Raw genomic sequence first — 13,685 nt, 5'->3', positions numbered from 1 at the left:
TCACGCAGAATGCTCATCTGTGGATCATCGGCAGCCCTTTGGGCATTGGCTTTGCCTTTCGCGGCAGCCAAGTCGTTATGGTCTGATTCTCCGGGAGATTACAGTAGCTTCATAAGCACTGCATTTCCGCTAGGAAATGGACGATTGGGAGGTATGTTCATTTGACGAGACACGAGGGGATTATCACGATCGGATACTGAATTTCATATAAGCTATGCCTATGGGTTCATACGACAAGGAGATCGTAAATCTTAATGTCGACTCGTTGTAGCGCGGAGGGCCTTTTGAAAGTCCGGTACGTGGAGCGTATACTACCCGCGTCAACAGCCTTCGAGGCTAAATATTTACTGAGAGCGATATAGACATACTCCGGAGGAAATCCAAACGTTTCCAAGGCAGGTGCACTTCCTGGCATTAGGGAATGGATATTCCAGAATGGGACAGGCAATGTCTCTGCGCTGCTGGGCGAGTATCCGTACTACGGTTCGTATCAGGTGTTGGCAAACTTGACCATCGACCTGGGCGAACTGAGTGATATTGATGGATATCGTCGGAATTTGGACCTGAGTTCGGCTGTTTACTCGGATCATTTCAGCACCGGCGAGACTTACATCGAAAGGTAAGCAGCCTCAACGGTTCCACGGATCGATCGTTAACAGATACCAGGGAAGCATTCTGCTCGTATCCAGATAATGTTTGCGTTTACAAACTCAGCTCAAATTCGTCAATGCCTGGTATTACATTTGGCCTGGAGAATCAGCTCACGTCGCCTGCCCCGAATGTCAGCTGCCATGGGAATAGCATCAGCCTATATGGTCAGACGTATCCCGTTATCGGGATGATTTACAACGCCAGGGTGACTGTTGTCGTTCCCGGGTCAAGCAATACATCTGATCTCTGCTCCTCATCAACCGTGAAAGTGCCAGAGGGAGAGAAGGAGGTGTTCCTTGTATTTGCTGCTGACACCAATTATGATGCCTCCAACGGGAATTCGAAAGCTAGCTTTTCGTTCAGAGGGGAGAACCCGTACACGAAAGTACTCCAAGCTGCTACCAATGCTGCCAAAAAGTCTTACTCTGCACTCAAATCATCTCACATCAAAGATTACCAAGGCGTCTTCAATGAATTTACACTAACCCTCCCAGATCCCAATGGCTCGGCCGACCGTCCAACTACCGAGCTTCTGTCGTCTTACAGCCAGCCCGGGGATCCCTACGTGGAGAATTTGCTCTTCGACTACGGTCGGTACCTTTTCATATCAAGCTCGCGGCCGGGGTCTCTGCCGCCTAACTTGCAGGGTCTCTGGACAGAGTCCTATTCTCCGGCCTGGAGCGGGGACTATCATGCCAACATCAACCTACAGATGAATCACTGGGCCGTTGAGCAAACAGGGTTAGGAAAGCTGACTGAGCCACTCTGGACATACATGGCTGAGACTTGGATGCCTCGAGGCGCAGAGACAGCAGAGTTGTTGTATGGCACCTCGGAAGGTTGGGTGACGCACGATGAGATGAACACATTTGGACATACAGCGTGAGTACATTAGCAGTACATTAACAGCGTGGAAGTCGCAACACTGACCAAAGTAGCATGAAAGATGTCGCACAGTGGGCCGACTACCCTGCCACAAATGCCTGGATGTCACATCACGTATGGGACCACTTCGACTATTCACAGGATAGTGCTTGGTATCGCGAAACAGGATATCCCATTCTCAAAGGAGCAGCGCAGTTCTGGCTCTCTCAACTCGTAAAAGACGAGTACTTCAAAGACGGCACTCTAGTGGTAAACCCTTGCAATTCACCCGAGCATGGACCTACAGTAAGTGCCCAACGAACCCTTACCAGACACCCAGCTAACGCCCCAGACCTTCGGCTGCACCCACTACCAACAACTAATCTGGGAAGTATTCGACCACGTCCTGCAAGGCTGGACCGCGTCCGGTGACGATGACACCTCCTTCAAAACCGCCATCACCTCCAAATTCTCCACCCTAGACCCAGGCATCCACATCGGCTCATGGGGCCAAATCCAAGAATGGAAGCTCGACATTGACGTCAAAAATGACACCCACCGCCACCTCTCTAACCTCTACGGCTGGTACCCAGGATACATAATCTCCTCCGTGCACGGATCCAACAAAACCATCACCGACGCCGTCGAAACCACCCTCTACTCCCGCGGCACCGGCGTCGAAGACTCCAATACCGGCTGGGCCAAGGTATGGCGTAGTGCGTGCTGGGCGCTGCTTAACGTCACCGACGAAGCATACTCGGAGTTGTCGCTCGCAATTCAAGACAACTTCGCAGATAACGGATTCGACATGTACTCCGGATCACCACCATTCCAGATCGATGCTAACTTCGGACTTGTGGGAGCGATGGTTCAGATGCTTATTCGGGATTTAGACCGGTCCAATGCGGATGCTCGTGCCGGTAAGGCGCAGGCTGTACTTCTTGGGCCCGCTATTCCGGCTGCTTGGGGAGGTGGGAGTGTTGATGGACTGCGGTTGCGGGGCGGTGGTATCGTGAGTTTCAGTTGGGATGATAGTGGTGTTGTCGATTCATGCAAGGCCAATCTTTCTGCAAGGGGAAGTAACGCTTCGAGAGTGGAGTTTTATGTTGCGGGTGGTAAGGCGATTGATTGTTCGTCATCGTGAGACTTCTCGCTTCCATGTTGCTAGGGCGATAGTAGCTGGCCACTGGCCCAGCTGGTGCAAACCATGGATACTCTGCTATATAGTATGATTTAGGAGGACCCCCCTTTCTCTAATCAAACCAAAACCACTTGAGGAGCACCTAGTAACAACACCCAGCCGCTCAGCCTCGTGTAGATTACTTCCACATGTAGTCTGGTCAAGTACGGAATATGGCACAATAATCATAGCAGCAAACCTAATCACTCTCCACAAGACAAATGGGATCACCATCATGGACTAGCAACTTCGCGCTAATCTGGCGTGTACTTTATCCCCACTTCATTGACAGTGCAGGGGTAGAGAGCTTACTGTCGAGGTGAGCCAACAAGCTGTAGTCGCCAGTCACCAGTGCCAGGTATCTTGCAGGATGAGCTGCATGCAGGCGTGAGGGGGAAGTTGGGAGATTCTCTCAATGCGAAGTCTGGCTGAATACGCTGACACGGAGCATCACTTCGGAAGGATGATGGTGATGGAGGGGAAGGGATTTTATTTCTTTTTCTAAGATTCCAAGTTAGCGTGAAAGACATCATTTACAAAGATAGGAAAAATCAATACATCACTCCTCTCCATATCCACACTACTATCTGACATGCCTTACGGGCCCGTCGGATCTGCAGCGCTTTAAGCGCTGAGCTGAGTCCTGCTAGCCTGTCAAGGTTTAGTAATATACGTAGTATGATCTAGATGCAGGCATAAGCATGGCATGGCAGGGCATGGATGATCTACCGGAGTATCTCCTCGGGCAAAAAAGATACCCCACACCGTTTACTACTACATAAACGTCTTGCTGACAGATGACCATGGCAATTTATATTGAACAATTCCAAACAGCGACTGTGCTTATTATTACAATAATTCTGTTACTTCACTCTACTTGACGCCGTGAACGAACCATCATGGATGTCGCAGGAAAGCTGATCCCAGAGACCGATATGCTGGATGACCACACACGCAAGCGCATCCGCGCTATTTGGGAAATGGGTCGTCTCCATACACACGAAACCTGGCTGTCTGTCTTTCCAGCCGTGTGGGGTGCCAGTATTGGTGCGAAGTCAGGAAGGACGGATGGATGGTCATTTGCCTGGGTTTTGTTTGGCATTTGGGCAAGTGCAACGGTCTCTCATGCTGCGTTTTGTACTTGGAAGTGAGCATATCCCTCTCCAGTATGTGCTATACAAGGAGCTACTAAAAGACTTGAGCAGCGATATCTGTGATGTCGAATATGATAAACAAGTCGAACGATGCAAAAGCAGACCACTCCCGTCTAGACTCATTTCTGTCAAAGAAGCTACTTTCTTCTTCCTCTGTTGGATACTTCTCACCGTGGGAACTACGTGGTATACACTAGGATTTCAAGCAGCTCTGTGCACCACACCTGCGTGGCTACTGGGCTTGATCTATCCCTTTATGAAGCGGGTCATGCCCTTCCCTCAGCTTGTGGTGGGCCTCTCTATTGCCAGTGGTGTGATGCCAGGGTATGTTTCTGTGAAAGGAGATATTGAATTCAACGGGTCAGTTCTAGCTCTGTTCGGCGCAACTGTCTGCTGGATTATCTTCCTCGACACTGCCTACGCTGTCCAAGATATGGTCGATGATGCGAAATGCGGAGTCCGGTCGCTTGCGGTGTTCCTGGGACAGCGTGTCCGGGTGTTTCTTGCGCTCGTTGCTGTTGTTTCTATCGCATTGTTCGTGGCGGCTGCTTTTCTGAGCAGACTCTCCCTATTCTACTGGATTTTTGGTATCGGAGTATGGATTGCAGGTATGATACGGAGCATATCTCTCTTGGATCTCAAAGACTGCGCGTCTGGGGGACGTGTGTTTAGATTTAACATCAAAGCTGGCTTTTACCTTACGGTGGCTACACTTGTGGAAGGTTATCTCCAAGCATACTTTTTCTGAGGGTTTACAGTTTGAGCCTCTCATATAAAACTCTTTTTTCTGTCGTTAGAAATCAATGTGAATTGACTGGTTCAACCCAGTATTTTAAATTGATACTGTACACCTCACTATATTGTCTTTATCCCGTCAAGACTCTCAACACGTTCCTCTGTAAAATAAACCTGGTACAAAATCCTTTTCTTATCATCGTTGACACTGCGAGATGTTGAGGATATCTAGACTTCCAAGTATCTGTTGTGTTCCTAGAACCTCAGAACACTCATGCCTTCTAGAGTTATGGTGAGGCGCGACTGAATGGTGGGCGAGCGCAAGGTGAGGTGTAGGTGAGGGCTTGTATGATTGCCTTGTTCGCCGTTCGTACTTTGGGCTATAGGCTTTATTAAGCGTCTCAGGTATAGGGTGTGTAGAGCTTCACGTCTCTTGCTTGCTCTTGTATGAGATATTTGGCTACATTAGATATTCGATTCGATTCAATTCTATATCATATCTTCTACTGGCCCATATTTGGGACTTGTATAGACATCTAACCTGAAAGTCCAGATTGATCTCGCCATGGAGTTTGTAAAGCAAATTTAGATGTTTGTAAAGCAAGTTTAGACAAGATAGACAAGAGATGGGATGATCCGTAGCGTTCGTGTACTCGGACGAGAGCCTCCTCGTGTCGCCTTACCCATGCACCGCTGCAGGCCAAAACTCCAAGCTGCTAAGCTGGAACAAGTCCCTCAATGGCCATTCTCTGCCCTGCAATGTCTCTCAGACGGTCCAAGCTCCATAGCCAGATATCGTTTCTATTCCTTCTAGGCGGTATTTCGCCTCCCGAATAAAAGTCGCTTCTGTACAAGGTGATGGTCTCGCTCTCCCAAGGCGTTCCAGGAGCAGGAGCTGGGAAGATGTCCTATAGAGTCGAACAGGTGTAGTCAGTCATCGCATAGACAGCCAATAAGATATGTGACTTATGATCGCTTTGAGAATGAAACCAAAATCAATAACACTTACCCTGCGTATAGCGGCACCATTATCCCCGCGGCGATGCAATTCGATCCACCCAGATACGCGGTTACTATCCGGCTCTTTATCCCACTTTATGAGGATGACGACATTAACATGCGGTGCTCCGCCCAGCATCCAAAGATCTTTATCACATTGCAGCTTGGTATTGCTTTCATTGTAGTATCCACATTCAATAACCACTGTAGGCAGCAATGTGTTAGGGTGGATGATGTGGAAATCGGGTTCTTTATAGCTGCCAGCGGCCCACGGCGCGGGAAAGTTGAAGAAGCCTGCATGCACGTAGATTTATTAGTGATATTCAGTCCATAGCATAATCATAGACGTAATAATCAGATTTCCCACCGTCATTCCCACCCATCATTAGATACCTGAACTCGTTCCTGGTGAAGTATCTTTGGCTAAGGCTGTCAATCATTTCAGTTACTCCCCAAAGAAACGCGCTGCCGTGGGTCATGCTTGACATGGTCACCGAGAGCACCCTGTCTAGTGTATTGTAGCTCATGGTTGGGTTTGCTCGTTCCACATTGCCATCCCTGGAGAAGCTTCGTACCACAAAGGACCCGGCTTCAGGCGAAACCTGTTGGTATTCGAAATACTCGGGTCCCTCAGCTTCGACTATACGGCGTCTAATCAGCTGTAAAAGTTGCTGGGGAGTGGTGGGCAATGCTTGAGGCTCAGATTCGTTGCCCTGAGTCCGAGCAACTCTGATACTGAGCTCGGTGCTTCTTTGGTTCGAAGGAGGCATCCTGATGATGGCGATAGAAATCTTGTCTTTCTATGTCAGGATGAGAATGAAGATGGAAGTATAGCAGATACCCGTCCTTACTGAAAGAAGGGATAGAGTCCGTGATGATAAGAGCGTTATTGTACGGATGGACTAGTCCACAGGTAGATGAAGAGGAGAGGGTTTGTCCGGTAATGTTAACTAGCCAAGGGAGAGAGTGCTGAAGATGTGCCATAAATAGACACCAGCAGAAGGATACCGCTTTCGCAGCCCATATCGTTGCGGAACGCCCTACCCGAGTAGTCCATATTGCAGATATCAAAGCATCCAACAAACATCATCCATAGAACAATCTCATATTCCTCATGTAAGTGAGCGTGGAGTGAGTGAGCGTTTAAAGTGCATTGCTCGAAGCAAGGAGGGATGATCCTCCGCCTTGCATTACATTCCACCTCCCGCACGTGGCGCATCTCTCATTAGAGCCGCACTCCGGCAGACTTGCGTTTGACAACTACCTCGTACTCTCTTTGATCCTTGCAATGACACAAAAGTACTTCTCAACAATCAGGAGTCGTCTATCACTCATCAAGTATAACAAGCTCATCTCAACACGAGCAACAGTCTTCAATTGCAAGCGTGCAATATGCTCGCAACCACTTGCTAACAAGCCCGAAGAGCTCCTTGAAGAAGCGAAGCTTCCATTCTACAGACCAGGACAATTTTATCCCGTACACATTGGCAAACTTCTACATTCGAGATACAGAGTAGTAGGAAAGCTTGGCTATGGCTCTTACTCGACCGTATGGCTATGCCATGAGGAAAGGTACGTCCACTCAGTCTACACAATGACCTCTATTGCTGACCTACCTCTGTAAAGTGAACAGAGATACGTGGCTGTCAAGATCCTAACCAAGAACGGTTCATTGAGAACACTATCTGGAGAGCTGAGGATATACGACCACCTCAGCATGTTGAATTCTTCCCATATAGGAGGTTCCTATATCCGTGGCTTATATGACGCCTTCAACATCACAACTCCAGACGGCACATATCCATGTTTAGTGCACCCACCAATGCACATGTCTCTACATGATCTACGAATGCTTTCTAGCTCCCGAAGACTGAGCGAATTTCTACTCAAAGAAACTTTGAAATGCATCCTCCAAGCACTTGACTTCCTCCACAATAAAGCGAACATTGTTCACACCGGCAGGTTACCCCATTGTCAATAAAATCATAAAGCCATCAGCAATAACATATAACAACACAGATATCAAACCCTCAAACATCATGCTCAGCATAGACGATCCCTCAATCCTACCAGACTTCGAAATATCCGAAAAACAAAACCCAACCCCCAAGAAAACCATAGACAGCACCCGTTCAATCTACACATCTCGAAAGCTACGCCTTCCCAGAGACATGCTCTGGGGCCAGCCCGTACTCTGCGATCTCGGCCAGGCGAGGATCGGACCATCTCATCGGGGAATCATCCAACCTAACATCTACAAGGCACCAGAGGTGCTCTTCGATATGGAATGGGGGTTTAGTGTCGATATATGGAATCTTGGCGTCATGGTAAGCATATCCCTACTAACATCTATCTACAACAGTTCTAAATTAGTTATTTCCGCAGATATGGGATCTATTCGAAAACAAACATCTGTTCAATACTCTCGACGAAGACGGGGACTACTCGCCATCGCACCATGTAGCTGAGATGGTGGGGTTTCTTGGCCTGCCACCGTTGTCATTTATCGAGCGAAGTCGAGAGACTCGCAATGTGTTTTCGGATGATGGTTAGTCTCTTTTACCTCTTCCCCTCGGACCCCTATTTGTCCTCTTGCAGTATGCTAATGATACATAGGCAAATGGCTAGCCGCAGGCGGAGTCACCGTCCCTGCAACCTCACTCGAGGAGATCGAGGAGAATCTTAGCGGAAAGAACCAAGAAATGTTCCTTCAGTTTATCCGATCAATGATTAAATGGGAACCTGAGAGGAGGAAGACGGCGAGGGAGTTACTGGATGATCCGTGGTTGAACTCGACTTCACATTCATAGTGAAATCAGCTGTTGCTTTACTCATGTTGACCTACTGAACAGAAACTAAAGTGAACTGTTGTTTATACTAGGACACTACTAGTTGTAGCAAAGCACAATATCAAATAGCGTGGTAATGGAAACCATACACTACTACTTCTTTGGTCTATCTCCGAAGCATTTTCACATGATAGTTCGCATTTACCCATTTAGCCGATTTGGCACGTTGATTTAATCCACACTAATAACAGTCATTGATCTATTCCATGTAACCGTAGCTTCTAACTCTAGATCTATCATGTGTTCATTATTATCCCCCGGTCGGAGTATCCCCGAGTCTGTCACTCCGAAACGGATATATAAACGCCCCCTCTTCTCCGATGCGGGGTAGGTGAAGTATACTATCCATCATATAACTATCGAACTGATTCAAAGAAATAATTGAGAACAAAGCATAATATTAACAGAAATCATATCAACAAGTCATTTCAAAAACATATCAACAAATCATAACAGCATAATGTCGTCATCGTCATCATCATTCAAAGACAAAGTCTACACCATAACCGGCCTCTCAGGGATCGGTCTCGCCGTGGCACGCCAACTGCACGCCCAAGGAGCTCGTCTCTCGCTCGCGGATATATCCGACTCCGCGCTGCAGCACGCACGGGCCCAGCTTCCCAACGCCAACGACGAGAATGTTCTCACCCGAGTCGTGGATGTTGGATCTCGCTCGTCGGTGGAAGAGTGGATCGATGCCACGGTCCGACACTTTGGTCGGCTCGATGGTGCAGCAAACATGGCGGGCATGATTGGGAGTAAGCATGGGACGGGCTCGTTGTTGGAGCAGGATGATGCGGAGTGGGATATGTTGTTGAGGGTGAATTTGTCCGGGGTGATGTATTGCATGCGGGCCCAGATAAGATCGATTCAGGGGACGAGTAAGACGGGGAGTATTGTCAACGCGGCGAGTATTCAGGGTCTGAGGGGCTTTGCGTTGCATGCTGCGTATTCGGCCACTAAGCATGGGGTTGTTGGGTTGACCAGGAGTGTGGCTAAGGAGGTGGGGCCGGATATTAGGGTTAATTGTGTTGCGCCGTGAGTGTTGCTCCCTTTTCTTACTGCTTCATTTCGCTTGTTCGCTTCCCTGGTTTGGGGGCTTGTTGGTGGTGGCGCTGACGGTGGTGTGTAGTGGGTCGATTCAGACACCGTTGTTGGATAGGGCCACGGCCATCCAGGGAGGGTTCACTCCCACGCCGACGGTGATGCCGCGAGTGGGGACGCCCGATGAGGTTGCTCACTCTGTGCTGTTTTTGCTCAGTGATGCCTCGTCGTATACAACGGGCACGGCCCTGAATGTGGATGGTGGATGGGACCCATGATCCTGCTGATGTTTGTGGCGTGGTTGGATCGTGTCTGTGCAGTTAGTTGCTCCATAGAGGCATTCGAACCAACATGTTGGTTTCAGATATACCAATCGAGCAATGCGTTGGCCCCATGTTGGTTCCTGCAGGATCGGACCCTGAGATTTGGCCCCATTTTGGCCAGGAACGGGCAGTGCGAGACAATTTGGCGGACATCGGTGGACGCTAGAAGAGGCGTAGATTCAACTGTAGAGCCAAAGGAATGCACCAATGACTAGCGCAACGAATAGAACAATGAGCTTGTTGCCAATATAGTGGGTAGGGAGCAGTATCAAGATTAGACAGCACATACACAGAAGCGCTAGTGAATTGAGCGAGTGGTTCGGTTGTATAGCCCGACCACTGCTTTCGGTTGATGTAGCGTTTATGCTAGATTTACTGAGTTTCCACCTTTAGTGCCTGAGCGTTATTTGCTGTTGGCATTAACATACCCCTCGACAGCCACTGGCCATCCGTTTACATAGTGCAGATAGTTCCATCCCAAGTGCGCATCCTGTATAGCGTTAGTATCGTTGTCAGTAAAAAAATTAGGGTTGAACTCACGCCCTGTGCGAAACCAGATGTAGTGTTGACTGCAAATTCTGTTAGCTAGTTCCCCAACCATTGTAGACTGTAAACGTACGATAATGGTAGTACAAGACATCCGCGTCGCTGCCGTTGTTGATCAACACGCCCACACCACCGGGGGCATAGACAATTCCATGGTTGGATCCGTAGACGATGGTACCGCCTCCCTTGAGGGTATCATGGCCATCCTTGTCCACAAAAGGACCTGTCGCGCTCTTAGATCTGCCGACTCGGATGCTGTACCTATTGCGATTGTTAGCTACCAAGTTCTTCATAAGGATTGTTTGCACGTACTCGTCTCCCATGGGCGGAAATGCGTGAATATCAAAGTGACAGCACTTGCCGTGGCTGAACCACAGATAGTAGTAAGGCTCCTTGTAAGTCATGAAAGAGCCCTCAATAGGCTTCGACTTGGCGTCCGGGACGTAGGCCAGGTTGGTCGCGTTCGGGGTCTTCGGGGTTTTGACGGAGAGGAGATCATCAGCCAAAGGCACCGAGAAGATGCCATGCCAGTAGCTCCCGTAAAGTAGGTGAGACTGTCCAGTCTCCTGATCTGTGATAAATGCGCCGTCAATCGCATTGGAGACCGAGTAGGGATAGATGTCCGACAAGTCTCCCTTGCCGGTGTTGACAACAGCGCCATGGTCCGTCCAGTTTCCACCGGCGGGAGTATCCGAAGAGGCGACTCCAATGGCGCTGTCGCGACTGCCGTTCTCGCTGATCGCGTAGAAGCAGTAGAAACGGTTGTCGTGCTGAATGGTGGTGGGGGCCCAAGGACGAGAGCGGTTTTGCTTCTGGATCACGCTGGACTCGTCCAGGACAGTGCCGACCTGTTCCCAAGGCCCACTGAGGGAGCGGGCTCTGTGAATCGGGATGTGCACACCACCTTTGTACAAGTAAAAATAGCCGTCATGTTGAACGACATTAGGGTCATGGGCGACGATGTTGCCCAGGTTGGGAAGAGGATAATCTTTGGTCTTAGAGAATGACTTGGTGTCGATCCCGGCGAGCGCGCTCGCCCGGGGCGCCAGCGGAACAGCGTTCACTGCATAGAGCAGGAAAAATAAAACGGAAATCACAGATGGCAGCATTGTGATGCTCTTCATGATGCTGTGGAACAAAATCTCTGCAGAAAGGAGTGGCGCGAGGAGAATAGTCCTCAAAAAGTCACAGAAAAGAGTAGTACTAGTATAGCAGAACTGACATGAATGACTGAAATGATGGGTCAGCGTCCAGCAGAGGGGATCTCATCGGGATATATCAATGACAAGGATCCAGGGGAATGGGGCCGGAGCGATCCGGCCCCATTAAGGATGAGGGTGTTGGAATTGAGGACAAGGCAGATAGGGACGCAGAGCTAGACCAGGCAGCGTGCCGTGGGCAGCATGATTGGCAGTGAGAGAGACCGGAAGTGAAGCTAGTCAAGGGACTAACGGGGCCAACAAGGCTTAGCTGTATGACAGCGCAGACGCACAGAAAGGCCGCTAAGATTTGGCCCACGAGGCTGTGGGAGTAAGATTAACTGCCTGAAATCTGATTGAAAATGAACGAGCATCATGGCGAGGACTCCTATCAAATAGAGCGAAATTATGAGGAGTAGTTGATCGATAGCAGAAGAGGGGATAACCACGAAGCACGTCACCAGCGACAAAGTTGGCGAGAAATCTAGATTGTCTCCATGACGGCAATCGTTCCAAGAATAGGCCCAGTCAAGCTTTTACACGGAATACCAATACCGCTCTCACCGGCTGTATTACCCGTACCCGCCCGATGTCTATCCTCTAGCCAATCAGCAGCCCGGATTGGTCAGAACCCTGCAGATCCGGATCACCCATGGCTGGTCACGACCCTGCATTGAGACGGTCTTCATACCGTCAATACCGTATAGATCGAACGGGGGATACCACAGCCGCTAAGGTAATATGCCTGCCTAAAACATAGTCTTTCTTTCTATCTCGTATTGAACCCTTGAGTGCATGACGCTAGAAAATTCTGCTTCTGCTCATGATTTTGGTTCTTACTTGGATCAATGCGGTGTGGATCTACTCGGACGGGATGATAGTATTGTTGCATGGCATGTTACATTCATCCTGCCTGAAGTCATTGTCTGGCAAGGTGACAGCCGCTGTCATGATATCAGTCCAGGCAAGAGTCAATGTTCCCCACGGCGCATCAAAACTGCATAATTCCACTTGACACCTTCGAGAAATAGCCCCGCAAGAGAGGCGTTGAAAAACCCGCTGCATCTGGCACTGTCAGCCCGCATTTGCGATAAGTACATAGTGGGGTATATCTACAGAGCATCAGCCACACACAGTTTACTGCCCTCCCATGTGACAGCGACAGCCGTTCATCCGTAGATAAGAAACGAGGCAGGACATACACAGTAGAACAAACCACTTTAGTTCGGAGTAAGGGGAACGATTCTATGTTAGTCGTGAAGCTAGTGCGATAAATAGTGTTCGTTGATCATGCTAAGCAATTAGCCCCCACGCTCAGCCTCTTGCTCGGTAGAACAACTTGGGGGATGAAAGCGATGCAAAGCCACAAATGAACCTTTGAGAGAAAGTAGAACACTCGAACAGAAATAGAAGGGCAGAATCTCCTGAAGATCATCTTCAGCCCTGTGTTTGGTGGTAAGGTAATTGAATGTTCATGTTCATGGTTTCGGGTATGGGAGAGTTCATCGCCTACCGGGGTTTGGTGGTCGGATCGCAGCACTGCCTGAAGTCAATTCTACAGCGGTAACTATCTTCGCGCTCATTACATCTCTAGTACTTCGATTCCAATTTTTTGGATGGTGTCAGTAATCTACTGACCAATTGACTTTTTCGGCTACTCAGGACAGCGGCCAATATGATAAACCAGGCTTGCAATAGAATACAGTTTACCTTAATCATGTGACCAAACACTCTCACCCCAATTCTGAAGGTCTTTCTCTGACTGTGGAGTCAATTGTTTACTCACACCTCAAACAAGTTGTCTTCCAGGAACCTCATTTTGTGGACCAGCAATGGCAAAATCCTTACCACTTCTGATATCATCCGATCTGCATCGCGGTCGGGCTGTCGATCCCTCGGTCCACTTTCCCTGCCGCGGAGACGAATGACGGCTCTGCCTTTGTGTGCAATGACTTATTATTGACATCGATAAATACAAAGTATATGTATCCAATGATCGCCATCCTGTTTGTGTCTGATCGTTGTTCGGTTGTTGTGTTGTGGCGTCATGGTAATAGATGATCGGTCAGGGATCACGATCGTATCTGGGAATAGAAAATGTTGTGTTCATACAGAATGATGATACATATTACAGTAATCCA

The 13,685-nt window shown here is 48.9% G+C and overlaps 7 protein-coding genes across 7 annotated transcripts; 4 read left to right on the top strand and 3 right to left on the bottom strand.

Annotated features, from left to right (window-relative positions):
- Positions 1-9: 9 nt before the first annotated feature.
- On the top strand, positions 10-2,778 carry BO88DRAFT_492068 (glycoside hydrolase family 95 protein; the record flags this gene model as incomplete). Its single annotated transcript, XM_025712899.1, has 6 exons — positions 10-151; positions 213-244; positions 363-619; positions 667-1,533; positions 1,590-1,821; positions 1,868-2,778. The coding sequence occupies 6 exons, from the start codon at positions 10-12 to the stop codon at positions 2,657-2,659; spliced, it is 2,322 nt and encodes a 773-aa protein (XP_025557329.1). The 3' UTR covers positions 2,660-2,778.
- Positions 2,779-3,594: 816 nt separating this feature from the next.
- Positions 3,595-4,597, top strand: BO88DRAFT_353020 (4-hydroxybenzoate octaprenyltransferase; the record flags this gene model as incomplete). Its single annotated transcript, XM_025703618.1, has 2 exons — positions 3,595-3,842; positions 3,901-4,597. 2 exons carry the CDS (start codon positions 3,595-3,597, stop codon positions 4,595-4,597), a joined length of 945 nt encoding a protein of 314 aa, XP_025557328.1.
- Positions 4,598-5,300: 703 nt separating this feature from the next.
- BO88DRAFT_492067 (uncharacterized protein) lies at positions 5,301-6,719 on the bottom strand (the record flags this gene model as incomplete). The annotated part of the gene is made up of 4 exons (XM_025712898.1): positions 6,435-6,719; positions 5,951-6,383; positions 5,594-5,877; positions 5,301-5,492 (listed from the first exon to the last, which is right to left on the bottom strand). The coding sequence occupies exons 2-4, from the start codon at positions 6,351-6,353 to the stop codon at positions 5,301-5,303; spliced, it is 879 nt and encodes a 292-aa protein (XP_025557327.1). The 5' UTR covers positions 6,354-6,383; positions 6,435-6,719.
- Positions 6,720-6,871: 152 nt separating this feature from the next.
- Positions 6,872-8,489, top strand: BO88DRAFT_447579 (kinase domain protein; the record flags this gene model as incomplete). Its single annotated transcript, XM_025710386.1, has 6 exons — positions 6,872-6,968; positions 7,008-7,155; positions 7,210-7,541; positions 7,603-7,910; positions 7,969-8,131; positions 8,200-8,489. 6 exons carry the CDS (start codon positions 6,872-6,874, stop codon positions 8,391-8,393), a joined length of 1,242 nt encoding a protein of 413 aa, XP_025557326.1. The 3' UTR covers positions 8,394-8,489.
- Positions 8,490-8,892: 403 nt separating this feature from the next.
- Positions 8,893-9,754, top strand: BO88DRAFT_420216 (SDR family NAD(P)-dependent oxidoreductase; the record flags this gene model as incomplete). The annotated part of the gene is made up of 2 exons (XM_025708431.1): positions 8,893-9,470; positions 9,565-9,754. 2 exons carry the CDS (start codon positions 8,893-8,895, stop codon positions 9,752-9,754), a joined length of 768 nt encoding a protein of 255 aa, XP_025557325.1.
- Positions 9,755-10,202: 448 nt separating this feature from the next.
- Positions 10,203-11,469, bottom strand: BO88DRAFT_352975 (endo 1,5-alpha-arabinase; the record flags this gene model as incomplete). The annotated part of the gene is made up of 4 exons (XM_025703617.1): positions 10,203-10,289; positions 10,340-10,368; positions 10,419-10,606; positions 10,658-11,469. The coding sequence occupies 4 exons, from the start codon at positions 11,467-11,469 to the stop codon at positions 10,203-10,205; spliced, it is 1,116 nt and encodes a 371-aa protein (XP_025557324.1).
- A 1,389-nt stretch (positions 11,470-12,858) lies between these two features.
- BO88DRAFT_430332 (uncharacterized protein) lies at positions 12,859-13,547 on the bottom strand (the record flags this gene model as incomplete). Its single annotated transcript, XM_025709239.1, has 4 exons — positions 12,859-12,968; positions 13,058-13,115; positions 13,393-13,428; positions 13,449-13,547. The coding sequence occupies 4 exons, from the start codon at positions 13,545-13,547 to the stop codon at positions 12,859-12,861; spliced, it is 303 nt and encodes a 100-aa protein (XP_025557323.1).
- Positions 13,548-13,685: the final 138 nt, after the last annotated feature.

Source organism: Aspergillus vadensis (genome assembly GCF_003184925.1).
Source record: "Aspergillus vadensis CBS 113365 unplaced genomic scaffold BO88scaffold_39, whole genome shotgun sequence".
Lineage (NCBI taxonomy): Eukaryota > Fungi > Ascomycota > Eurotiomycetes > Eurotiales > Aspergillaceae > Aspergillus > Aspergillus vadensis.
This window is presented reverse-complemented; position numbering and strand designations above follow the sequence as displayed.